Source organism: Eleginops maclovinus, chromosome 4 (genome assembly GCF_036324505.1).
Source record: "Eleginops maclovinus isolate JMC-PN-2008 ecotype Puerto Natales chromosome 4, JC_Emac_rtc_rv5, whole genome shotgun sequence".
NCBI classification, from domain to species: Eukaryota; Metazoa; Chordata; class Actinopteri; order Perciformes; family Eleginopidae; genus Eleginops; species Eleginops maclovinus.
In genome coordinates, this window is record NC_086352.1 from 23357604 (window position 1) to 23385152 (window position 27549).

The 27549-nt window shown below is 40.4% G+C and overlaps 2 protein-coding genes across 8 annotated transcripts; both read right to left on the minus strand.

The window, feature by feature from the left end:
* Positions 1-245: 245 nt before the first annotated feature.
* Positions 246-10771, minus strand: LOC134863773 (SHC-transforming protein 1-like). 4 transcript variants are annotated; one of them, XM_063882464.1, is made up of 14 exons: positions 10530-10771; positions 10228-10289; positions 9577-10130; positions 7180-7250; positions 5951-6011; positions 5599-5718; positions 5449-5499; positions 3352-3403; positions 3124-3250; positions 2486-2681; positions 2016-2088; positions 1237-1333; positions 980-1127; positions 246-885 (listed from the first exon to the last, which is right to left on the minus strand). In XM_063882464.1, the coding sequence occupies exons 2-14, from the start codon at positions 10277-10279 to the stop codon at positions 742-744; spliced, it is 1746 nt and encodes a 581-aa protein (XP_063738534.1). In that variant the 5' UTR covers positions 10280-10289; positions 10530-10771; the 3' UTR covers positions 246-741. The 4 variants fall into 4 exon arrangements, with proteins under 4 accessions (XP_063738534.1, XP_063738531.1, XP_063738533.1 ...); XM_063882461.1 differs by having other exon boundaries at positions 10228-10306; XM_063882463.1 differs by having other exon boundaries at positions 10228-10338.
* A 1050-nt stretch (positions 10772-11821) lies between these two features.
* Positions 11822-27510, minus strand: secisbp2l (SECIS binding protein 2-like). Of its 4 annotated transcripts, none has more exons than XM_063882460.1 (18): positions 27260-27510; positions 23269-23480; positions 21840-22161; positions 21593-21731; positions 20471-20691; positions 20058-20082; positions 19815-19930; positions 19180-19284; positions 18937-19047; positions 18345-18512; positions 18016-18157; positions 17644-17819; positions 17368-17500; positions 17088-17250; positions 15855-16075; positions 15122-15276; positions 14799-15018; positions 11822-14677 (listed from the first exon to the last, which is right to left on the minus strand). In XM_063882460.1, exons 1-18 carry the CDS (start codon positions 27278-27280, stop codon positions 14058-14060), a joined length of 3270 nt encoding a protein of 1089 aa, XP_063738530.1. In that variant the 5' UTR covers positions 27281-27510; the 3' UTR covers positions 11822-14057. The 4 variants fall into 4 exon arrangements, with proteins under 4 accessions (XP_063738530.1, XP_063738529.1, XP_063738528.1 ...); XM_063882459.1 differs by having other exon boundaries at positions 18345-18527; XM_063882458.1 differs by having other exon boundaries at positions 20441-20691.
* Between the last annotated feature and the right edge of the window lie 39 nt (positions 27511-27549).

The following is a 27549-nucleotide window of genomic DNA, read 5'->3' on the forward strand; positions in this document are numbered from 1 at the left end:
TACCAGGTGTGGGCTCTGGTGAATGAGTCTTTTCAAAGTACCACCAAAAATCCGAAAGGCCATTTATAAAACCAAGTCTTCTGAGGCAGGTTAAGATTCTTACCCTGAAGTTGCTGTGTATTTTTTGTATGATGTCTTTACTGCTAACACCACACTGTGGTGAAACATGCAGATCTATTGCATTGCATTACTTTTGTATATTTAGCTTCTTTTCTCAAACTCAACTGCAAGTCTGTTTCTGTAAATTATGGTTACAGAGAGATGTTTTTATTGAGAGTGAACAAACAAGTTAAATGAAAAATCAAGCATGGGAAATGGGAACACAAAGCAATAACACATTAAAAAAAAACTAACACAAGACAAGTTCAGCATGTCAGAAAAAGATTCTGAAAGTCTGCCAACATTCTGGTAATTTCCTCCCGACACCAGTGATTGTGCTTAGACTTTGAGTAAACACAAGCAGATTCAGCCTGAGAGAGAGAGAGACAGGATGTTCAGCAGACCAGCGGCTGTTCACAACACAGGGCGAGGCACAGTGTGCACCAAGTGAATAATTTACTCATACGTTCAGGAAATCAAACAATACTTTAATGACCAAATAATAAAATATTATGGGAAGTGATGTCACATGTTTTAAAGTTGCTTAAAGTGATCAAAGCTGTTAAAACTTTTTTTTGGCTTTGGCCCAATGTTCCTCCGCTCCAAAACTGCTGACTTCGACTAATGTATGCATGAGACTGTCTATGAAAGTGCATGTGAGTGTCTTTGCAGGATTGGCTCCTTCAGACACAGCTCACTGTTTCCAGAGATGATGGGCATCTGGTTCTCCATGTGAAAACGCACCAGGTGACCAACACTCAAAAACACCTGATCACGGGTCCGCACCTGCTCACACAAAGACAACAAGGTTAAACATTAAGGCCATGTTGCTATTTGCCTTTCCTTATGCTTCTTTGTGCTTGAAGATCACAACTCTGACCTGTCCGTGTGGGTCCACCAGCAGCAGGTGCCGCACGGTAGCTCCCTCCATCCCGCTGAGGACATACTGACCGGAGGCAGAGCTGCTCTCTCTGACCAGGAAGTCCCCACTGCAGGTGAGAAGAGACTCCGCCTGCTCTCTACCTAACCTGGGATGAAGGACAGAAGAGTTACTAGTAAAGAAACAGGGAGGTATACGCTAGCAGACAGACACATTAAGTTGTAATCCACTAGTGGAGGAGCATGTTGATTACCCACCTGCCGTGGAACCAGCCTTCCTCGAGGATCAGGTCCTGGATCCGTGTCTCAGAGAGAGTGGCACACTGTTTAGCACCGACCTCAGATAACAGTGAGTCTGATGGAGTATAACAAAGGAAACACACAAACACATACAAGAATAAGTTGGTTTTACAAACTATGAACAAAGATTATATCATGGTTTATAATTATTTTGCACCAAATATGTTGTGAGATGAAAACAGGTATTCCTTTATATCTACTTGTACTCGATTAGGCCTACGATTACTATAACTGCTGCATATGTAGTACCTCTATCAAGTACCCAACTCCAGATTTCTAAAACAATTTAAAGTCGAATTTCTTTTTAGCTACAAAATGGAAGTTGATATGCTTTAATGGATGCCTTTAGATATTAATCTGAGTGAATACTTTCAGGAAAAGCGTAGACTAAAATTGGTTGAGTTTCAATTTAAGTCTGAATGTTTGAGCCACTGCAGTCTAGATACTAGAGCTGCTATCTTGCTGGCCCCATCCTTTCATTCTAGCCTGTATTTTTTCAATTTTGGTTTAATCTAATATTACACAGAACACAGATTTAATTTAAATGGGGGGAATGAAATGGGCTGATGTGAACTTGATATGAAACATAACATATATATATATTAATTAAACGATTTAATTAATTAAAAACGTAAAGAAATTATAAAATGTACTTTTTCATGCACAATGTTACAATGTGTGTCTTTACACACATTCACATACGTCATATAATATAATTTGGGCTGGCAGAGTTTCACCTGAAGGTGGAGCTGGAGTTCCTTCTGTGATGGAGCAGTTCTCATACAGTGAAACAGGCTGAGCTGAAGAAACCTGCAACAGCAATAAATGAGTCATACACACTACACAGATCTGTGTGTGTGTGTGTGTGTGTGTGTGTGTGTGTGTGTGTGTGTGTGTGTGTGTGTGTGTGTGTGTGTGTGTGTGTGTGTGTGTGTGTGTGTGTGTGTGTGTGTGTGTGTGTGTGTGTGTGTGTGTGTGTGGCAGTGGTGGTTTAGAGGTCTTTTAAGCTCAAATGCTTCTGCAATTTATTTTTACAATGAGAAATTGTCTTTGGTTTAATAAATTTGGTATAAAAAACAAATTATGCTGTCCACTTATATAATGATAAACATAAAGTACATGAACATGAACAACTTAATCTGCTGAGGACTTGATTCAGATCAAAGTGCTGAGGAATGAGTAGACTATCCTTGTGTTTAACTCTTACCCCCTGTATGGTTGATGGATCCTGTTTATTTTCCTCCCTTGTGATGCGTAGGTCCTCCATCCCACCAGTGGGTGGCATCTTTCCTGGGATCACATTGTAGTAGTCACAGTGCTTGCTGACTCCACCTTCCTGCTTGGCCTTCTGGTCTGTTATGGAGTCCTCTGGAGCACAGGTCGAAAAGACCCTCACTGCTGACCTGCACACAGAAGGTAACATCATAATGACATGCCGAGTCTGTGAACAGCATCAAAAAATCTTTGAAAACCACAGGCCAACCCTCAAATCCATCGATACCGACTTGCATTCAGTGTAGACAGGGTGTTGTTTATTTGTAATTGTATGTGTTTCTTCTTTTCTGAATAGCTTTTTGTGTTTTGTAAATGTTGTTGTGTTTTGACAATGAGGGCCACAGTAGTTTATATATTTTTACATGTGTCCTCTCTGTGTATACATACATATGTATACATGTTAAATAGACACACAAAAAATCCCAGCCTCCATAAAGGTAATGCATATTGGTAGAGCTGAGTTTTGAGATTCGTTCCCGTTGTGGCCCTCAAGGTCAAAACACAAAAACATTTCACAAAACAAATACATAAACAAACCGATAATACAGCTACAATAGACAAAAGGATAACCTTGGATTGTTGGGAAGGAGCGATGGCCCGTTGCTGAGAAGCTGACGGAAACGAGCCTCAAAGGCCTGACCGATGCTGTTGATAACCTCGCCGGCACGACCCTGTGGACACTCCAGGATGTGACATGCTTACAAGGGGAGTAAAAAGAGAGACTTAAGAGCTTCAGAGAAGCCAGAGAGTCAAATGTAAACTAAGCCTATCATTGTAGAGAAATAAACCATCTCTTACCTCTTTGATTGACAAGGTCTTTGGCCACATAAGCAATGTAATCTGCCATGTCCTATAATAACAAAAAGAGAAGAAATATATAAGTGAGACCTAAAGCAAGACTATGTGACGTTTTCCAAACAGTGGCTGCAAATGACAACCATTAGATGATAAAATAAACATATAATAATAATAATAATAATAATAATAATAATAATAATAATAATAATAATAATAATAATAATAATAATAATAATAATAATTCATACATAAGAACAAGTAGATCAAATAATAATGAAGTCAAACTCTAATGTAGGAATTCCACAGCAGTGTCTGTCTCAAGTTTGCTAACATTGGCTAACATTATAGCCACCATTTAGTTCAGACGAAGTTAAGCTGCAGCAGCCCCTGACTGTATTGAATTAAGAAAGGATTCCTTTTAATGCACATAAATTAAACCTTCCATTTGTAACAGTAAGAATGTGGTTCATAAATGACATAACTCACTTTAAAGGTATTGGCTGTATTTTTCAGTATGTGCACAAGGTCACTAATAAACCTCCTGAATGTCCTATTATGAGGTATGGTTTATAACCTTTACACCTGGATCAGTAATCAACCCTTGGATTCATGATTTGTTCTTTATATGATTATTGGAAAACAGCAGACGTATTCAGTTAATGGTCATGTGTATGTTTCCTCTGTTTAATTAAATCACTCCCCATCAGTGGTTCCCTGATACTAATGCAAGAGCAGAGTCAGCTGCATAGGTTTCACCATAAAGCCTCTGTGGCAGAATTCGCCTTCATATCTTCTATGTGTCCTAGCCAACGGAGCCGAGGCTTAGAGCACACTACAAGATTATTTTAGCTAATTAATTAAACTGCCAACTATAACCCTTTCCATAGCTTCGCTGGTCTTGTGTTTCCGAGAGAGAAACTGCATTTCCTGTTCCCTTTAAAACTTTGGCCTGCACAACGTCGCAGTATGCAAATGGCAGTGAAATATTACAGTGTGTACTGTTTTGAATTCACTGTTTTTTTAAAAGGAAAAGCTGATTTTTTTGTCATTCAAGCAGTTTATCAAGCAGGGTTTGACCCAGACTGCAGCTAACAACTGTCATTTCCTGCTTTCTGTTCAGACATTAACACTGCAGCATTGATTGTATTTCACTTAGGAAGAATGACCTACATTCTGTAATATGGAAATAATTTGGGCATTGATGGAAAGAGAAGGAACATAGATAAGAGTTATTTGTTTGAAAAAGGCTTGGCGAGGTGTAAAAATGGTGAAAGTGCATACCGGTTTTGATAAAAGCCTTAAGAAAGATTTCCAAAGTTCCAAAGAATTATTCTTTATAAGCCAATCAGAGATGGGATCGACCCTAATAATCCTAGATTTTATCCCGTGATAATCTGTCAATTGAATTCAATCTATTTATAATATACAATAATATATAATAATAATAATAATAATAGAGCATGATGAAACCATAATGAAACATGGAGGAAACGTCTACATTACAGTGGAGTCACATCACAGAAAATGTTACATAAGACAAGTTTAGTGCAACATTGCAAACAATGAAGTTGCATGGAATTGTAAAACAAATCAATACAAGCTTTTAATTTTAGTTTGTTTTATTTTAGTCATCCCAAAAATCAAATTCATATGAAAGGTTCATATCAGTCATCATGAACCATTATATTTTGTAACATCATTTCAATACAAGCTTTAAAATCTATGTACTCACTTCTGTTTTTGTATTGCAGTCATCCAGTATGTACTCTAAATACACCTTTAAGGCTCTCTAAACTTTAAGATTATCCTTAAATTGTAAGGATTTCATAAAAAAGCTTTCATTTTGAAGATTGTGTCCAACATTTCAGTTCCAGGGTCTTGATAAATACTTGCATTGTAGCACCAATTAAAAGTTGATTCAAAGATTCAAGAGTTAAGGATGGGAAATAATTCAATCCTCCACAAATAGTAGCAAACCAAGCGCTAATCAGGCCAAATCAAATTATTTTCTGCATGTGTGTGTGTGTGTGTGTGTTTTTCCTTTTTTTGCTCATAAACAAGTTTGTACATGTGAGAGATTTGAAAACTTGATCTTACCGGATCTCCCCCTGAGGCAAATGAAATGGCCTGCATAGGGTGGTGGGCAATCTTCAAAGAAAGAGGAGAGAAAAACAACAGGGCACAGTTTTTAAATAAGCTATGCCTTAATAAAAAGAGAAAGTGAAAGTTTTGTGTTGAAGCAGTCACCTGTAAGGAGGAGGCAGCGATCAGAGTCACACTGTCTGTGGAGACGGTGAGGATTATCCTGCTACCAGAAAACTGTAGGTTAATCTGACCCAGAAGAGCAGACAGTCCCTTGCAGACAGGCTGATGATGACAGAAATCTGTTATTCTAGTTGTGTCTGTGTTGATTGCACTGTGTGTGTGTGTGTGTGTGTGTGTGTGTGTGTGTGTGTGTGTGTGTGTGTGTGTGTGTGTGTGTGTGTGTGTGTGTGTGTGTGTGTGTGTGTGTGTGTGTGTGTGTGTGTGTGTGTGTGTGTGTGTGTGCGCGTGCGTGCGTGCATACATGTGTGCGTACGTGTGTGTGTGTGTGCCTTACTCTTTTGGTTTTCACTGCTGTCTTGGCTGATGTCCGCTCACACAGTCTGCTGATTGCCTCCCTGCACCCATCCACACAGACACACGCACACACAAACAAGTGCACACACAGACGCAGAGACATACCAAACAGAAACACAGAGTCACCTTTGTAAATATGTTATCTGGTGCGACCGGCTAACATGTGACTAGCATGTGATAACATGAGAAAAACAAAACTTCTTCCCAAGAAGCTCATCTACAGTGTATAATAAATATACAATGAATTTCAAGACTTTTACTTCAGTATTGTTATTACTTTTTTCTTAAATAAAGGATCTGAGTACTTCTTCTACCACTGCTTGTACTGCTTTACGGGGAATTTTAACATTGTTTATATTATGAGTTATTGATGATTTACATTTTACAATAATAAACATGATACCCAGCAATATGTAAGGTATGTCAATGGTGGATTACATTTACGATTATTTTTAGGTGAAAGCAGAAATACACTCCATTAAGTTGAATAAATAATGAATAAATAAATGAACAGGCAACATGCACTTCCTTTACCGAGTGACAACCAGTGAGCCCTTGACTGTTTAGATAAAGCTTTAGCTACCAGAGAACTGACACTTGGGTCAGCGAGGCCAAACCACCGTACAAACACCGTATTCACTCTAAAGTAACACCCCACTATCTAGGAAGTAGACTTTTCATTCCAGGAATTACCTTGTTCGCCTTGAAAGCAAATTGTATATAATGGATTATGGTATTTACCCCCGTCCCTCTCTCTCTTAATAAAACTATGAGAGATCATTAGGAGGAAATTCATCTAATTGGATTTTCTGCTACATCATTCAGCAGTGTTGTTGTGAACAGACTTAGCTGTGTCCTTCGGCGTTTTGGCATCCTGCACGTATGTCAATATTAAATGATGAAGAAAAAGCCCCGGTTTATGAAACATTATACATTTAATTTGATTTCCCGCTTTGAAACATTTTTTCAAATAAACCACGCAATATATTTTGAAAAATATTTTCCTCTTCTTTTTATTATTTGCTTATTTACGCATAGTGTTACTCCAAAATCGTGTCAGCAGTTAACTGTAATATAGGCGTATGAATGTGTGTGTGTGTGTGTGTGTGTGTGTGTGTGTGTGTGTGTGTGTGTGTGTGTGTGTGTGTGTGTGTGTGTGTGTGTGTGTGTGTGTGTGTGTGTGTGTTTGGTAGTGGAGAAACCTCATACCGCGTGACTTTCATTCTCGTATTAAAGTCGAGGGTCCTCATGGACTGGGTCACCTCCACACTGCCCATGTACTGGGAAAACACAACAAAACACACACAGTTACTTAGTGATAACAATGTAAAATAATGCACTTAGTGACAGCCACAAATAAATCTTATGTGGGCAATGCTTCCGTCCTATTTCTCCTTAATTTAAGTACCATTAAAAGATGTAAAGTGGGAAATGTTGTTGTCTGCTGTACAAACTCTACTCTCCAGTCCTACTTTGTGATCCTAGAGAGCTGCTGTAATTGATACGGGGCTGCACTTCATTTTGTGCTATAACTATGACTCAAGCAATGCACATGTTTGGTTTGACTGATTAACTGACTGCTTAAGGAGCATCACCACATAATTATTGGTGCACTTTCAAAGAACTATGTCTTTCCTTGAATCTGGTCCAGTATTTATGCTGTAATGGTTTTCAGTAGACCGATTCAGTCTTCAAAGGTTTAGGGATCACTTCGACTGCACTGTCGACTAATGAATAGAAAGAATCTAGCCAAAGTGAGCAAAGGTATGTTGTGCATTTTCTCTCTTCTTGAATTCATAAGAATTCAACAAAATAAAAACAAAAACAAGCGTACAGGACAAAGCCTCAATGTTAAGATCAGCATGCTAATATACCCGCAGGAGTGATGGTAACATGCTCATGTTTAGCTAATTTAACGTTCACTATCTTATTTATCACGTTAACATTCTAACATTTGTCAAGTTAGAACAAATACAATCACAAAATACAACTACAGCTGAGGCTGAATTTCATTATTGTTTCAGTGATTTGGTCGTAAATCAAAGTATTGGACAGATGAATGATGCCGCTACAAAATAAGGGGGTCACCAAAGTAGTTACAATCCACCCTGAGGGGGACATAAATGTCAAACCATTTTATGCTAAAACGTCCAATAGTTGAGGAGAACTTTTACATAAAATCTCATGATGGCACAAGGTGACAAGATATTATGATTTATAAGATATCAAGATATTTAAGATATCAACCAAAGACAGGATAAAGAAACCTTAGACATGCTAGTTGTTCTAGAGGAGAAATGTTTAGAATCCATACTCATACATACACACAAATTAACTAAAAAAATAATGTTACCCTTGTGGTGTGTAAAAAATCAAGGGGATCAGTGACTTCATCCTCTGAGGATCATTAATGTTTGTATATAGTGTTGTACTTATCTTTCTTATATATTTTGAGATAATTCATTCTGGGCCAAGGTGTGGACTGAATACTCTGCCATCATGTTAGGTCATTAGCAAGACCACACAGATGTACTCTGTGTGTATTCTGTGTGAAGATATGATAGTGGCCTGTCATTTGTAGTTAATTCATAAGTTATAACTCTGCACATTTGGGACATCTTGACATGTAGTTTATGCAATCAGACAAAATGTAGGCCACATGCTTGGATACACTTTAACCAGGCCCACTTCTATTGGTTGTGAGCTTTAGCAGAGCAGAAGCCATAGGCTGGAGGCAGGATGAGTAAATCTACTGATGAAGACCAGACTTAAATCAATATGTGTGTGTGTGTATATGTGTGGCTGGGGTGGGTGAGTGGGAGTGTGTAATGTATGTGTGTGCTTGTTTATAAAGGACAATCAAACAGTCCATTCTCATTTCCATCAGTGTTCAGCTCCTAATCACCCATGCGGACACACCTCCGGTTCTAGGACAGCATGGGCTCAGCTGATACCGGATACATTCACACACACACACACACACACACACACACACACACACACACACACACACACACACACACACACACACACACACACACACACACACACACACACACACACACACACACACACACACACACACACACACACACACACACACACACACACACACACACACCAGACCCAGAGAGGAGCAGAAAGCCAGGATGAGTCACTACTGCCAACACAGGAAGCTCTTTCTGAGAGGGAGGGGATGAACGCACAAAAGTGAGTGTGATGGTGTGGATGGAGCACAGGGAGACAGAGTGCGTCTATGTGTGTGTGTGTGTGTGTGTGTGTGTGTGTGTGTGTGTGTGTGTGTGTGTGTGTCCTGTGTTCACATGAATGTGTTTGTGTTAGCACTAAAAGGAAATAAACTGCGTACCTGCCTTAACCATCCAATTATATCCTCAACATGAGGTTAGCTGCACTTTACTGCACAGTAAAGAGAAGTTTGACCCAAATCATATTATATTTTACATATAACACATATTAAAGTCAAATGAATATTAGTCTGGTGAGTATCATCCCACACACTCCTGCAGTCTTCTACACAATAAGATGTGTGTTAGTGCAGAGCAGAGTGTATTCATGCACTGTTAATATTTCTTATGTGATAGATACCTTGATGTGATGGTGAACCACTCTGTTAGTCTTCCCCACCGCTGTACAGTCCTCTCTTGCAGAGGAAGTCTTCGTATGGCACAGACCGACTCTGTGTTGTGAGCAGGGAGGACAGCCGGGGGTCCAGGGGAGACTGTCCATCTGATGCAGGGTGATTGGTCTTTTTATGCAGCTGAGGGCAGAGTGAGTTCGGTTTTGGCCATCCGATAGGGGCACATTGACTGAATGTTGGATACAAAATCTCTGGTTAGGCCCTGAGCCCCACTCTGCTCTGGACAAGGGTGTGTCATCAATGTTTCTGTCCCGGGCTCTGTTTGTCTGTCCCCTCAGGTCCTGCAGGGAAATAGGACTCTGCAATCGGATGTTGGCCACACGGGGGATGAAGTCCCTCAGTGTGGACGGCCCGTGGTGTGTAGGCGTCCCAGGATTCATTTGGGCAAAGTCAGAGTCTAAGCAAATGTCCCTTTTGAGGGGCAGCATTCTTTGGGGCCGATCCTCGAGAGACGACAGTGAATCATTGCGCAGACGACTGTATTTGGTGCGCTTCAGCATGCCTGTAAACGATGAATCAGAAAGTGTGACAATATGGTATGCAGCACATTGATTCTCATTGTACAGATTATGTATTTAGTGACAAAAGTGAGGAGCTACCTGGTAAAAGTTCTTTCTGTGATTTGAACCTGGGTAATCTTTGCTCTCTCATACTCAGGAAGCTGGAAAATAGAGAGCACTAGGACAAAATAGAGGTAAAAAGGGGAAATCCTGCCAAGAATTAGATAAAAAATCCTTACAGAAGAATAGCACACATAGGATTGACCTGATAATAAAGATTTGATTAGCAGAAAACAGAGTCATAAAAGGCTTTAGGTTGATCATTTTGGTTGAGAAGGTTTTTAGCTGCTGGCGTTCTGTGTCCCCGGTTAACACTGTACGTTACGGAAGATTTAACTCACCAGACTAGGGATGTCCTGTGTAGTCTAAAGTCCAGTCTGCTCCGCTGTAGTCATGCCGAGTACCGTCCCATCATCATGACCCATACACTTCCAGCTCTGCTCCACCTGTACATCAACTTTCCTTCCCTCTGTATTTTTCTTTCTGAGGTGCAGCAGAATTGTGCAGCTTTTATGAATGAACTTTTCTCTTTTTTTTTTATGAATGAGAGGCTCTCGCTCACTTCTTCTGTCTCTCTCTATGACGGTGCATGCAGATGAATATGTGAATGGAGCAGAGAAGAGATTGACAGACGGCCCCTAAGGCTCTTTGCCCCTCCCTCACCCATAAACTACCATCCAATCACAGGCTGGTAGGGTGACTCATGCTGTACACACACACACATACACACTTTTACTCTGAGGCAGAGCCAATACAGTACAGGAGTGCTCTATGCCTCTTTCCTAACATCAGTTCCACTTCAGTGATGCTGTAAATGTGTTATTAATACACTGTATATCCCCCCTAGAAATGTTTTTCTCAATAGAATAGCAAAGGTATTAATAGTTTTTGTAGAAATAGATCACATTGACTTGATTTATAGTCTGACATATGGTATGCTTATTGCAAGTATTATTCAAATGGCCTGCATGAATCACAAAGGGAAGGAGATTTAACTGAATTATTTGCATTTTCAGTTGATTCTATTCAGAGCAATATGCAAGACAGGCGCCGGCACAGAAGGTGTTTTAAATATTGCACTTATTCCAGATTAAAAGATGCATACAACAACAATGTGAGTGTGGAAATGCTTCCTTACTGAGATCACTGATTTAATTTAACAAAATGTAAGCGTAAATAAGTATTAATGACTTCCGGATTTTCCTTGATAACTTGACAACTGCATACTACATGTGAGAAATCTGGACGCAATAAACAAAAATGAGAATGGTTTCACCAGTGCATAAAATGGTATAGAGTTGTGTCCCTTCCTAGTGGTGGTTTAAGAAATTGCAATCCTGGTTTACATTCATTATTATTTTTAAAGCAATTTGATAGAACACGATTTAGATAAAAAAATCTTGGAAAAGTATGGAGGAGTGGGCATGAATGTGCGGCAAACTATTCAATGTCATACAAAAAGGAAGCCATACCTCTCCCATTTCAGAACCTGGAAACACAGAACATTTGGCACTTTTGCTTGAAAAATGAGCTGAAATGAATAATAATCAGATCAATTCTGTACAAGCTCAACTAAAATATAATTGTCTCATGCTCATTAAATAGTCAACAGAGGATAGAAGACAAGGCATCATTTAAAGGGTTTACTTAAACAACATTTTAATGATGTTAATCATCAGTTCATATAGGTTAAGAGTGATAACAGGATTATGAGAAACAGCCTATAACAATGTTGCTAGTGATGTACAGTCTGCAGGAGACGGTCTTAAATATCCATATAAAGACGAGGAACACGCTGAAAAAAGTACTTCATCGAACCGTTTTTTTGTTTTTTGTTCACATTAGTTACAAGACCTTTACCAGTACTGTATTTACATAGTGCAAAGAAACACACTTGCTGTCAATTAAACATACTTCAAACACTTTGATGGAAGTCATAGAAACAAAAAGGCATACACAGAGGGTACCTGCAATCAAACTAGAAATACTTTCATAGTCCCCAGTATGATATTCAGTATACTGTCACATCCCGTCTCAGGGCTTCACATTGCATACAGCGAGGCATACTGCATTTACACACAACTCATCATCTTCGGTTGGCTGAACTCTCACCATGATTCACTATCAAATACCATTATCAAACTGGATTCCAACTGTTTGAAAGTTAAAACTATCAAATGGCTTTAAGAACAGGATGATAGTATTTTTTTAATACAATGGAAGAATCAAAATATCTTTTGTACACTTGTATTTACAAGGGTTTATCATTAGTATTTGTATGACTTTGTGAGGACTTGTTTGACTTCTGGTGGCGACTCTGGCTGATGGTGGAGCTTCTCAGCTTTGATGAACTGACTTTAAGCACTGACAAAATCTGTCTCGGAAATCTAGAAGAACTCTAAAAAAAACATTCATTTGCAAGCAACCCTATCAAATTTTTCCATTTTGGGATTGCAAACCCCTGCTTTTTCTATTGGTTCATTTGATTTAAGTGGAATTTTCTAAAGAAAACATACTTGAAAAAATAAAAATTAAGGGCAAATTTCCTGTACCCTGATGATTCCATGATGTCACAATCTAAACAGTCAGATCTAAGCCTTTCATTTTCAATTCAGTGTCTAAGTTGCAAAACCTCTCTCTGGATGAAAGGACTTAAAGAGTCTAAGATGTGGTCCATCCATCAGAGTAGAACCAGCATCAGGGAGAACAAAACAGGAGCCATGTGTTTTATGAAGCACAGACAGCATTTGGGAACTCAAGACAATTCCAGTCAGAGGCAAACCACCCAAATCGTTTCACACTAGGCAAGATCAATATGACAAATCATTATATAATGTAGTAGAACCACATAGACAAAGTTATATACACAAAGCTTGTTTTGCTTCTTAGAAGTTAATCATCTGAATTGTCTGAATACAGAATGGTACACTTATTATTTGACCATTAAAAAACACTCTGAAGACTGATGGGTGGGGGTGGTTTTCGGTAGAAAGACATACCCCCACCCCACCCCCGACATTTCCATATTCTGTAAGCAACTCAAAACACCCACCAAAAATGAATTAAGAAATGCATGTCTCTCCCTCCCTCATGGAGCAGCTGGAAAACACACACATTATTTACAAAGATAAAACTCAACAACACAGCAAAAATAAATGCTAATTATGTGCCTGTACACACACACACACACACACACACACACACACACACACACACACACACACACACACACACACACACACACACACACACACACACACACACACACACACACACACACACACACACACACACACACACACACACACACACACACACACACACACACACACACACACACACACACACACACACACACACACACACACACACACACACACACACACACACACACACAAATACTTGCAGAGCTGTAAACCATGTGAGCTCTGTATGAAGTAAGATGGGAGCTGAACGGTTCCAACCTTCCTACTCTGTGGGCTTCAGACAGCACTTGCTCCCAGAAACATCCCCGACTCTAAAAGAGTTCAGCTTTGGAGGGGGAAAGTCAAAAACTTCCCTCTGGATTCAAGTGTAGCAGGTCGTGGGCCGAAGAAGTGAGGGCATCCTTTTAAACTACGAGAGGAGTGTTGGTGAACTGCTGTCCTTCAGACTGTGTTAGTTGTTGTTTGGTCTGCGATGCGGTGAGTTGATCAGTTTCTGTGTAATGCTTGTGAGTGTTGGTCAATTGGTTGGATACCTGAGATTATGTCTGGTGTCAGGGGTTAGAGAGAGAGACAGAGAGGGAGAGAGAAAGGAAAAGCTGCTGGCTGCTGTGAAGAGGGAGGAGAGAGCGACAGAGGAAATGAGTGTATGAAGGAGGGGGTAGATCAACCGCTGGCTTTCTTAACCGCCACTGCCTCTTTGTCCTCCGTCCCTGTCTCTGCGATGTCCGCTGAATCGATGTCCTCCTCTTCACTCTGCGCTTTCTCCTCTTCTTCATCTTCCTCATCCTCCTCCTCTTCTGTACTTTCCTGGCTCTTCCCCAGCTGCAGGTTTTCCAGAGTCTTTGACACCCAGGATTCGATGCGGCTGCTGAGGGTGGGCACTTCTACAGAAATAGGTTCGGGAGTGTAATCCTCCTCCTCCTCTTCCTCCTCGTCCGCCTCTTCCAACATCCCGGGGACCAGGGTGGAAGTTGTGGAGGTGATGGAGGAGTTCAAAGGGCCCCTGCAGCTCCCGTCCAATGAACCTGTCTCTGTGCTTTGCTGAGAGGCCAGCTCCAAGCGGTCGTCGACCCGCACCTCGTCTCTCTCACTGGGACCCTGTGTCAGTGTCAGAGGCCCTGTCCTGGGCTGGGGAGCGGTAGGGGCAGGCTGGGTGGTGCTGGTGGAGGCTGCCGGGGTCTCACTCTCTTTGTGAGCGGCTGTGGAGGGCAAAGGCCGACTCGGCTCAGCCTCGATAGGCTCCAGGGCATCTGAAGTCTCCACCATACTCCTCCAGTTGGTCTCTGAAGGAATTTACAGATCGGTTATGCTCCATAGCTGTTTTTTTAATAACGAATATATCTGAATAATCGTTTCACCACTGATTACATATAAAAATCTATGACAATAAATGAGGGGGCTTACCATATTCCTTTTCATTGACCTCTGAGATGGGCTCAGAGAAAATGGAGCAGAAGGAGATAGCAGAAGCAGCAGAGTGGTTGCGGGAATGCCCCATGTGGTGTGGGACTTTCTTGTCATTTTTCATAGCCTCCTCGGCCTGCTCCTGCTCCAGAGCGGATACCATCTCCTTGTAGGCTTTCCTTGCCTCCTCGGTCAGAGACACCAAGCGGTTGAAGAGACCCTGAAGGAGGTTTAACCGAGTTAGTAACCTGATGTCAAGATTGACAGGTGGGTAGATAGTAAAATATTAAGTGACTTAAAAAGCTAGGATGGGAGCAACTAACCTCAGCTCCTGAATAGTTGAAAATGCCAACCACACTGACAGGCACTAGTTTGTTGACGCAGCGTCCAAGAGCTTTTCTGCCCAAGGCGAACACAAATGGGATCTCCTGATCCCGAGCCATGGCAATGACGTTGTATAGTGCTTCATCCAAACCACCTGCAACAAAATAACATCAACTTGGATAAAAATGATGGGCAAAATCAACAGGAAAAACCAACGAATGACTTGATGATTTTATGTTGAGAATATCAAAGTCAGCCTGACAGATCTACAATCACGTGACTGCTGGGTATGTTCTTTGTAAACCCTCTGCTGAATATTTATCATGAGTTTGGAACATTTTTTAAAAAGTGCAATAACTGAGTTTTTGCCCACTTGGGGGCAGCGTAATCAAGCGGCATCACTATAAGGTTGGTATGGCAAACTCTTTAGCAAATAGTCAGTTATTTAATAATTTAGCCGTAAATGAGCAACCTTATTTATCAGTCCACTGTCTTGGTTCACTCTCAGCACTCTCAGAGGGCTGGCGGTTATACAATTAACTGAAACTCACTGTTTATAAATAAATTATAATATAATATATATCTCCATAGACCCCTTTCCCATAGTCTCTTAATACATTTTATCTTAACAAAATTGTTTAAAGCCTGTTTTTAAAATGTAACACAGCTCTGTTGGTCAGATCTCAGACAATTTTCGATCCCTGCTGGACACGGTTACACAAAATGTTTCACCTTTGGCCTGGATCTTCTCACAGTTGGGAGAGATGATGACGCACTTAATCTTATTTAACTTCATGTGCTTGGTGACCTCTCTGAGACCCATGACCAGGCGGCGTTTGGATTTGGCTTTTGTAGGATCCTTCTGGTAGACACGCTCCTGGAAGCGTACTAGTTCCTGTAGCAGCATCGTCACACCCTCGTCGATCTCTTTACTCAGCACCTGGTTACAGTACCTACAGAGGAGAAAAAGGCCATGAGAAGAAAACTAATGGAGGTGATAATTAATTGGAAACAAGGCTAATAAGGATGACTCCAGTTTGTTTCAAATAGCACAAATAATGCTTCGAAATGTCCTGCTTTGGAACTTCAACAATGAAATATCAAAAATATCTGTACAATTTGGATAGTAACGATATTTTTTGAGCAAAATGATAAACATTATTTGGTTACTGCCTCTGAATGGCAATGAAACGCTACCTTTGTTTGTCTGATGCAAAGGTTAACTGAAAAGCTTTAGGTTATGGAGTGTTGGCCCAACCATACAAGCTATTAGAAGGTGTCAAAGTTTCTAAGAAAGTAAGCCTTTACTACCTCTAGACTATAATAATATTAATTGTTTAATGTGTGTTCTTCTTAAAATGATACATAATGTTTACTGCTGTTCATCAAAATGTTATTTATTGTCTTCTTGTTTTTTTGTTTTAGCCCTTTTCTGAATCAGGATAAGCCTCTCTAAGTAAATCCATTAGGTTGCATGCATTCTCCCAGAGGCATTGTGGAAATATTTATCGAAAGATCGACGTTGTGTGGCCTGAGGATCAAACGTCCTGCGGGTCAGTGCTTAGAGGAGGGGCTTGGCTACAAAGGTCTTTTGGAGGCTTTAAATGCAAAATCTGTTAGGAAAGGGTGGGCTCGGACAATAGGCCTACAGAAGAAGAGATGGAGGACAAAGATGTGTTTGTGACCACTGGCTTACATTTTTGCTGAGAAAGAACAATGTGCTTGGCATCTGTGCTATACAATTCTTTATTGTACAGCTCCATCCTTAAAAACAGCCTGTAACATTCAGAGCGTTTCACAGCCAAGGCTCTGGTTTTTGAGTGGGAGAAGTATTTGCTTTGCTCATTTTTTTTGCTACCACATGGAACATTTTTTAGACATTTCCATGCCAGGGATTCTTAAAACAGTTCTGCCCTGTTCAATGTTATTTGCTTCACTTTACATGAGATGAAAGTGTGTTCTTACTCTCTGAAACGTCGGCTGTGGATCTTGGTGATGGCGTTTGAGGCCATGGGACTCCCGATGCCGGAGCTGGCAGGAGATCCCTGGGACACCGGGGTGATGCTGTAAGGGGAGTTCTGACTGGCCGGGGAAAGGGATGCATCGCTGGGCATACTCAGACCATTTTCTGTGGGGGCAAACAGAGAAACAGACCAGAAATAAGAATTAGAAAATGTATCAGGGATAAAAAAAATAAAAAATGAAACTGAATAGCTTTAAGTTCTTGATAATAAATAACACTCACCTTCTTGGGAGGCAGGCTCTCGTGCAATTTCATCAGTAAAATTTAGAGATTCATCCCCCTGGTCCTCGTGGCCTGAAGACTCTTGCTCTACACTTGTCTTCCCTTTTTTCCCTTCACGTTCCTTTAAGATAATCTATCAAAAGGCACAGCACTAATGTCAAAAACAAGGGCACTTGCAGGTTCAAAAGATCTCTACTCCTTTTACACATTTTCATGAAGACTAAATCCGATTCATTCGGCTTCTCCTTAATGATGAATTCAAATGGTATTATTAACCTTCTTCAGGGCTGTTGGCCGTTTCACTTTGGGGATCTCTCTCTCCTTTCCCCTCTTGATACGGGGTGCGGTGGAATCCAGGGAGTTGTGTGGTGCTGTGTACGACTGCTGATGGACCTTCAACATGGACGGCAGGCTGGAGGAGCCTGAACCGTGGAATGGAGTGGTTGTTCCAACTGGAGAGAAGGACCACAAAATGAGTTTATATGCAAAATGTGACAAAACTCATTTCATATTGTAATATGTGCACCATTATTTTTGGTAAACATGTTTACATTGGAAGAACATTTACAAAAAAAGGCCAGAATTTCTGCAGTATTAATTAAAAACACAAACAAGACGCAACTGGAAAAAGGATTTTTCAGTTCATACCTGTAAAAGACAGAGGCTTGGTATTGTTGAGCTGTTTAGCCTTCATAGCCTGCTGGTGTTTCTCCAAAGCTGCCAGCATGTCTCCCAGGTCCAGCTCCACAGAGGTTTTACTCTTCTTTCCTGCTGCTTTGGTGAATTTCTCCTGCAGGGCAAGAAAATAAAAAAGGCACAACAAGGTCACACCATTGAACCAGTTAAATACAACTAAAGATCAGAATGGTAATCATAAGCCAGAAATACAGAGAAGAAATAGAAACCCCTTCAGAACATTAAAGCTTTTCAGTCTCAACCCGGCCTACATGACCAGCAGACAAAGTGCATGTTGATACCTGCAGTTTCTTCTGTTCCATGCTGATTTCAGAGTATTCCTGTGCAGTGGCCAAGGCAGCAGCCAGAGCCTTCTTCCTCTGGCTTTTGGCCCTCTTGGGAACAGAGGTTGTAATAGGGATAGGTGTCTGCACAATGCTGATAGGGGAGTTTTCTGGCAGGTTATCCAGCTGTGAAAACACAAACTATTTGATATATGTTTGTAAAGATTAAAAGATAACAGTCAAGACATTTGGCTGCATTCCCCATGTATTTCGGAAGTATTGCAGCTAATGTTACTTCCTAGTTATCGAAGCTTTATGCTGTTTGTTTACAGGGAAATGCTCGTCAACAGAATAATTACTAATACCAAATTGAGAGGGACAACACAGATCCAGAGCAGAGATAAACAATACCCCAGACTTTCTATATCACTGACCATGTTTACTACCGACACCCTTTTCTGTGTTTTTCCAATTCAGACTTTTATATAAAATGAGAGTTAATAACAATTGATTTAAAATATAAATATTAACAGAATAAATTACAATACTCTCGAATATACCAATCTACTATCTGAGAGGCAGAGAGCCTTGATAGAAAGCTTTGCCTCACCAAGTTTTTGTGCAGCTTTGTTTGCGTGTGTGTCTGGGCTGCAGTAGGTTCTGGTTTGCTGCTTCGTTGGGCAGCCCCGGCAGTAGCCAGATCTGGGAACTCATCTTCATCCTGACAAACATGTAGATTACATTTCAGAAAAACAAACAAAAAGGCCTAAAATAAATCTATATCAAACTGTGTTCATGACGGTGCTACATCGACAATTCTATACAATAAAATAAATCTGAAGAAACTTCTCACCTCAAAGTAGAGGGGCTCTGGTGTGAGCTCTGTAGCCACTGCAGGCTGCAGCCTGTGTTCTGATTGGTTCGGCAGCAAACGCCCCGGATAACCACTGTGGAAATCCTGAAAGGTAGAGATAAGATAACACAGGAGTTAAAATGGGTAAAACTGATGTTACATGTGTTTATTATCCTGTGCATCCGTTTGCAAGCCAATCCCTACAGACAGCGCGATTGGCTCTGCATCACGACAGAAGGAGACAGAGAGAAAGTAATCATTGTTACACTAGTATGTGTGACGGACACTGCAGACATTAATTATGTGAGGGATGTGTGTTTAGATATTAGTTTCAGTCCTCTACTCACATCTAGAAGTTATGAAATTGGATGTCCAGTAGCACAAATTCTTAGAAATGATATCATCAATTGCAATCAGAGAAACCCAACACCATTATAAACACGTGGGCTATGTAACAGACTATTAGAATAGAGAGTTTCTGTACACTGATCCCTCACCTGCTGCTCAGTAAGCCTTACTGCCACTTACAGGAAAGAGCCTTTGGGTCAAAATGATTGCATTTAAACCTTCTCAAAATCCCACAGTTGTTCTTCTGACACACATAAGCCTTTTTTCTCAAAGTGGATCTACTGTACCTGTGAGAAGTTTCTCTGTTCAGGATTTTTCCTCTGGTCTGCTCTGTGAAAATGTCCGTTCCTGTCTCCCCAGGACTTCGGGGTAGCCTGAGAGGCTGCATTCACCCATGTTCCTGCTAATAATTTAAATAATAAAATAGTAAATAATAAAAACATCTCCATTCATTTGTAATATATTATGTCATAGCCTGGTGTGAACATGTGGGGGGAAGGAAGGTTAATACACTGTGTTGTCAAACGTACCTGTCATTACACCAGCCTCTACTCCCTATACAAAGACACATGGAGAGGGCAGAGGAAAAGAAGACAAATTTAAGAAATCGTGAGTGTGGGAAATGTTCTAATTACAGAGTGAGAAGTCTTTAAATGTCTATATTTCACCTCCCTGATTGCTGTTCGCCCTGTACAGTGCTGTGACACATGAAGAGTGTTTTTGTTGTGACATGTTAACTCTCAAATCTTTGACCTCTACCATTGTTACATGAAAAACTTCCATGACTCTTTATGATATGCTCGTGAAGTGTTGCAAAGTTTGCTACACTTGTAAACATGCTTTTGTATGATATCCACAAGCTAAATAATGATGGGATTTTGAGTTCAAGCAGTTTCTCGAGTTTGTCTGTTACCGTGTTGCGGGTGGTAAGTAGCCAACTTACTGCTGGAGCTGCTGTGCTCTCTGCTGTTCGTTGTGCTACCCCTGCCGCCTGGTTGTGTTTGGGGCTACAGTAGCCGCTGTCGCTGTCTATATCTGCCTCACTGGCACCCTGCTCGTAGCTTTCAGAGGGATGGGAAGCCCTTCTTCTCTTGGTTCGGTTTTTCCAGAGCAGGGGACTAGCCCGCTCAGCAGCACAGCGCCCAGACAACTCACCTTGGAAATCTGAGGACACAGTAAGAGAAGCTTAAACCTGATATAAATGTGTTGCACAATGGGACAAATGAATACAACAGCTATAATCATAAAAATACTAGATAACAGAAGGACTTTAAATATAGTAGATCAGGTTTCAATTTCTCTGAGATGCAGTTGTTAGCCATGAAAATCTTAGATCTTGTTCTCGCTGCAACAATGCTCATTAAATATGTACCGAAAGTAACTCATTTAAGAAATGGAATCCTAGATATAAATAGTGAAATGTTTAAACATAGCTATAAAATACAAATAAACAATGAATAGAAATAGAAATTGATGAATTAATTCATAAACCCACATTTAAATAGGGATGAACCAGATGTACATGTGTAATGGGATATATAGACCCAGATGTAAACAGGTCTGGAACAGTTAGTACAAAAAGTGTGGGGTGACAATAAGAGAGGAATTGTATGTGTTACTTAAAAACACAATGGACTGCCTCCTAAACTATTTATGAGGCAGGTTCATTAGAACAGACACATCACTGTCGACACCATGAGCCGCAAACATTTTAAGCTCTCCAACTGGAAACTCTGCATTCCCTCTCTTTCAGATGTTAAGCATGAACATCATCAGTGTACGATCAGCTGTCTCTCTTACTGGCACAGTGTATTGCTTCCTCTCTGATGGGAAAGATTCTTGTTCACAGACAAACAGACACCTTTAAGTCTGGAATGTTTGAACCTCAAGCTCCTCTCAGCCAATGGTTTGAGAACATCACTGACGTTGGCAGTACACTTTACTGCTTCCCACTGCTAGAACAATAAACAGCTTGTTTTCTTAAGTTAGCCGAGTTTTTTTTTTATAATTAAAAGACCTTGCATGGAAGGTTTTGCATCTTTATTCATTGCCTCAGTATTCTTACCAGTTTGCTGTGCTGCATCCACCAACATGACTGTCTTGGTCCTACCATCAGGCCCCAAAGTGCACACCTCCTTCTGCACGGCCACATTCCTGGTTGGAGGCCGGCGAACTCTTGGAGGCAGGCAGACACCTAACTGTTGCTGTATGAGAAAGATTAAGGTGGTGCATAAGGAGGAACACTTGTTAGTATTACAAATACCATGGTGTTATTGTCACATTAATACAACATGGATTGTGACCTTCCTTACCTTTGGGAGAACATTAGATCGGACCATGCCTCTCCCCCTGGCCATCCCGTATGCAGGCCCCAGAGATAGAGGTCTTTCAGCAACATCTGCAGAGACAGGGTTGACCACTCCAGCCTGCACAGGACCAGCATAGGTTCCAGGGAAGGGCTGGTAGAAGCCCATCACAGGAGGGCATGGAGCAGGCATAATCTGGTAGTAAGCGTAGTCATTGGAGACAGGAGGCTGGGGTGAAGACATGATGGGGTAAGCCAGGTATGAACCACCGGGGCTGGGGTTAGGCTGCTGCCAGCGCATCTCCCCTCCATTATACATAGGATGTTGCCTGGGAAGCGAAAGAGAGGAATCATTCTATATTAGCACGGACACTCCCAATGGATATAACACTCATATTGCATGACACTTTACAAAATATTATATAAAACTAGAAATAAAGGCTGTGTTGTAGTAATACTAAGGTCTTAGGTGTCAAACGTTTTTTTTGTTCATCAATTTAAAGTATGCACTTTTATGTTGGTGAGGAAGAGATTTCAGCTTTATTAGCTGTTATTCATTGTTAAGAATCTCACACACTCATCTTTGTTCCCTGTATTATAAACAGTCTCAGTTTGTAGTGTCTCTAGGACATCAAACAATGTGGCGATAACAATGTGTTCTTTAAAATTAGGAAATGTTTGCTATCTTGCAGGAGATGTTTTAATCTAAAATGGCCTTTAAAGATGTATCCCTTTATAAAACATAAATGGTCATACTTAAAAAGTTTACATTTAACGTTTATTTTTGGGAGACTGACATTCCACTGGTTAACTGGTTCTGCAGTGATTTGCATGACGGTCGTTTTGTTAGGGGGCGTGTTCATGGTATGCAGAAATGTTGATAAGGATCCAAATGACATTTCCACCGCCAGCCTACTATACCGGCTATTTCCTAGCATTCAAATAGAGGGGAAGGAAACAAAGGAACGGATGTGTGCAAGGATACAGCAGATCACTCCGGACAAAGAAAAAGCCACTGGAAACATAGATTGTGGTTCCATGTAAACTCTTTGGAGGTTTCCATTCATAATCAAGCTGCCATAAAATACTGAGCAATCTAGCAGATCTAAACCAATACACTGTTTAAAGGATATGATTGGGATCTCACTAGGTATGCTGTGTTTTCATCTTCTTTTCAATATTATTATAGAAGACAGCGCAGTGAATGGTTTTTTCTTAAAATAGAAAGTTCCAGTTTGAAATGGGGACACCAGATGTACCACAATACCACATGGAATGGCTACATTTTCGCCAAAGCATCTGCAAAATACATAACTATCCTGAACTAGAACCACTGGTGCCATTTAATCAGAGTTTAATGGGTTGGGTTTAATAACGGGCTTCAAAATATCTCCTATTACTAAAACCCACCCTCCGCTGTGAAAGAGAGACAGTACCTGTTGGGCTGATTTTCCTGCACGAAAGGATAGCAGGTGATGAGGTAGCTGGGTATGGGAGTGGTTTCCACCCCTCCTCCACCTCCGCCTATACCTCCACTCCCACCTCCTCCTCCGCCTGCCTCTCCAGAAAGACTCATGCTGACAAGGGATCCTTCAAGATCTTTCTTCTGTGGGATGAACGGTTCCACTTCGGCTGAAAGCTTCACATCCTGCACCCATGACAAAAAAACAGTTGTTACTAATTATTGACAACATGGTTCATTTGAGTGAGAAGTAAGGACTACTTCAAAGAGCAAAGATATCTGTCAAACAAGGTTGGCCAAGTTAGTCATCACATACTGTGCTTGGATTTTATCAAACTCTCGCTGTATCGACACAGTATAAGGGACACTTTTATTTCGTGATTTTGTAATGCCATTTGATCAAAAGTGATAGATTTAGATTGGAATCAACATAGTAAAGAAAATTCATTCAAAAACATTTATCCAAATATTGACTTTATTGTAAACAAAAAGAGAAAGATCTATGCCAAGGCGTTTAAAGGTTATTAACTTCAGAAAGTTTGAAAGAGAGGGCTGTAGATAGTTTACTAAACAACCTTTGATTTGGTTAGTGTTCATCACAGCTAAGCACTAACTCCTCAAACTGTTTCAGTTGGCTTACAGTCCTAAGTGTGTTCCGTCATCAATAAAAAACGTATCAGAGAGATAAAATCTTTAATAGTTCACATGATACCACCACTAAAGGATCAAAGCAATATACACAACATGTCAAAAAAGGGCTCCAGCTATTTTTGACAGTCAATTCCTCAAGCGACTAAGACATCTGCAGCTAGATAAACAGCGGTGAAGGATATAAACAATGAGCAGCTTCTTGTTAATATGGTCGAAATGAGGTAAGTCTCTTTAGCTCAAATCCAAAAATAACTTTTTAGTTGATTATTTATAAGGGTATACCATGCAAGGCTAAATATATTCAAAACACATCTAAAGCTTTACTATGGATTGAGACATCCCAGGAGCAGCTGCCAGATTTAAGTAAAATACTGTAATTTACCCAACTAAAAAAGCAACAACATCCAAGTTCTTGCTCATCAACATCACAAATATATCTTTTGTAATATATTGTAGGCAAATTAAAGCTTTGGTGCTTAAAATAAAATGAACATTATATGTGTAGAAATATAGATGTATTTATAAAGCTTAAAGCTTTATAAATAAATCTAATTTGTTTTAAAAGTCTGACATATTTATGGAAGGCAAACCCACAAAAATGTCTTCTCCAAGTCACTTCTTCTAGTCAGTCTGGTTTGATGGGTCTCCGTGCTGTAGTTAGTGGTACAGCGGGCCACAGAAAGACATAAGATTAAGAGGGCCGGGGCACTCCAAGGAAGGCTTGGGACGGAAACACTTAAGTTCTCCAAGCTTAATTAGCTAAAGACAATTTAGAGGAACACAGCCACAAAAAAATGCGTATTCATAAATTAGAGCAAAAAATGTTTGTACGTACAATTCAATAGATCATCCTACATTTTATTACACACCTTTAAACAGACCCTTATTTTAAAGTCATAGTGTTAATTATGCTGAATTATTAAATGATTTTGATATAAATTGCAAGTTCTTCTTTATGACAAATAAAGGACTTTGAACCAATAGACATACTACATTTGTTTAATGTCAAAACAAATGTTAGAACTTAGCTTGTCAAACAAAGTAACTTATTAGAAGTCCTCCTAAAAATAAGCAAAACACAAGCACTGAACTGTAAAAGGAGAGAGCATTTGCCATTTTCCTGAGAAACTCCATTTTGCTTCTTTTAAAATCACTTTCAAAATTTATCAAAATGCCTTCTTTATTCCATTTTGAAGTGATTATTAATTCCTAAAAATAGATTTACACTGTGATTTGTTCTTGACATTGAGAATAAAGTAAAGTTTGATCATTTCATGTTTTATGTTTATTTATCTTTTTTGGGGGGGTTTTCCTGGTAGGGCAAATACGGTTGTGTATACTATAGTTTTGATTAAACTGTTGTGGTTAAACACTTTTTACCGTTGCCTTTGAAAAGTGTTACATGAATAAACTGTGTTATTATTATTGTTATTGAATAATGTTAAAATGCCATAAAAAATGCAAATATTTTTTCTACTAATTTAGGTACAGGATGGGCAGCTGTGTTATTTAGTCAGTGTTGTCTGGGCGCATCTTTCACACCTCCGACTGCTCTTAACTTAACATCATGGAGGCATTGATGTCTCATTAAAAAAATCTGCTATTTTTTGCAAAGGATTGAGAGAGGGGACAGGGTTCAGAGTACAAAGGCATCCACACTTCTCTGAAACAGTGGTCGGGATGCATGAATAGTCATCAGTGTAGCTGGTGGATGTCACACAGGCAGCTATTGTCTCCCATGCTACTGTCCGTGGGTGGTGCCCTCACTTTACTTTGATAATCTATAGATCACATCCGATCTAAATCAGATCATTGTGAATGGTGCGTGGTGATAAAATAAAACTAGAGTCTTGGGAGAAGATATTTTCAAACCTCCAGGTAGTAACAGCTTCCATGCCTGCACTGATATGGCTGGAAGGGTTTAGTACTGCAGTAGTTGGTCTGAACCTGTGCGATGGTACAGTATAGCTGATAGGGTGTTATTATAGGATTAAGTTTGAGAGGATAAAGTAGGATAAGCTAATTATACAGAAAGCCCCGAAAGGCCTTGTGTGTTCTTCAAAAGTTATGAGGTAAAACAGAGTTGGCCAGCAGATCCATTTCATGAGACCAATGTGTGTCTTTGTAGTATCTGTGCGTTAGTGAGAGGGTGAGTGAGAATAGCTGTGATTGTGGAACAGGCTATGAGGTCAGACCCAGATGTGCATTCATTGGGGATGACCGATCTCAGAGTGATTAGACTGGGAGCTTCTGATCTCACAAGCCTCTGTTTGTGTAAGCACTTATTCTCACACCAGTTGCTTTCAAACACCAACAGGCTATCCGTTTCGGTGCTGAGAGCCGGCTGGTTTTGTGTAGAAAGCATTGCATACGCATTAAGCTTTTAAGGGGGTTTCACTTACTGAAAACAGAACAAATGAATAGCACAAAACCTGAACACACATTTTCAGATGCACTCAATCTCACATATTTGACTTGTCAGAAAACAGCATCATGAGATGTACCAGCTAAAGGAGGTTAATTTGAGTTATTGTCAATACGTCTTAGGACACAAAACCAAACAGCAGCCAAACTAAAATCTCTGCATTGCAAACAGCGTCGGAAGAATGCTATGAATGCAGCGGAACCAGATATTCTTCTACTCACGATGTACGAAACCTCCCCGCCTCTCCTGACAACAACAAAGCTCTCATCTAGCACACATTCCTGACAGTCACCCAGATGAAACCTTTAGGTCACCTTTCCAAATTCTGACCAAACACATTTTCCCCAAAACACTGCTAGCTGTATGTGTCGCTTAAAATGATCAGCACCGTCAAATGACAGCTGATATGTTTAGCATTAAGGCTAGCTAGCGCTCCAAGCTAAATGTCAGCTTAAACAGTGTTTTGGGTTTTATCACATGGGATTATTGTCATGCAAATAGACATCAGTAATTTTGTAAAATGGCCCAAAAATACATGAACTGTGACAAAAGACAGGAATGCTTTATCCGCTTTGTAATAAGCTGCGGTCACCGTTAGCTGTCTTAGCTTGCTAGCCAAACTGGATAACTGTTTGCTATGCTGTCTCCCATGAAAATCACCTAAGCATAGTGTGCCGTTTGTGTGGCTACTGAGACAAATATCTAATTTAAACCACACTAAAAACCACAACTGGTAATAATTGCAATAAGGTACTAGCGGCTTATTATGAATGATGACGTTAACAGTGCAATCTGGGCCTCGACAGCGTAGACTAGCGTTGTGCCCCTTCTTCTTCCACAGGCATACAGCTCCATACAAAAACACAGATCATTTAAGGATAAACTGTACCTTGTTGTCACTAGCGTCCATGTCAGTCAACGACACCGCGACAGACGGTCATTGGCCAGAATGTAGACGTCAGGATGTGGGCCCTTTTAATTTCTTCATTGTGAATAATAATAGTAAGTATCACTGAAGGCTTAGATAGACTCACACCCAGTTCCTAAGAACCGCTAGCTGCTGCTGCGTCAGCTGGCTCTCTCCACCGACTAGCTGCTAGCTCTGCTGCGATTGAGCTAACGGCTGCTGTCACTGTGGAAATGGGAGTCACCTGGAGCGGAAGCCGTCGAGGCTCAAAA

What these genes read in the sequence shown, in the direction of transcription:
- LOC134863773 (XM_063882464.1), bottom strand. Translation starts at nt 10,279, where the DNA reads ATGAGAGAGCAAAGATTACCCAGGTTCAAATCACAGAAAGAACTTTTA. An exon ending in CTCCTTCCCAACAATCCAAG is followed by an intron (nt 2,682 to 3,123) that starts GTTATCCTTTTG and finishes TTCTGTGTGCAG; the next exon opens with GTCAGCAGTGAGGGTCTTTT. An exon ending in ATCCATCAACCATACAGGGG is followed by an intron (nt 2,089 to 2,485) that starts GTAAGAGTTAAA and finishes TTGCTGTTGCAG; the next exon opens with GTTTCTTCAGCTCAGCCTGT.
- secisbp2l (XM_063882457.1), bottom strand. Translation starts at nt 27,280, where the DNA reads ATGGACGCTAGTGACAACAAG. An exon ending in GATCTAATGTTCTCCCAAAG is followed by an intron (nt 21,732 to 21,839) that starts GTAAGGAAGGTC and finishes TTTCTCATACAG; the next exon opens with CAACAGTTAGGTGTCTGCCT. An exon ending in TGGAACAGAAGAAACTGCAG is followed by an intron (nt 18,158 to 18,344) that starts GTATCAACATGC and finishes CTTGCCCTGCAG; the next exon opens with GAGAAATTCACCAAAGCAGC.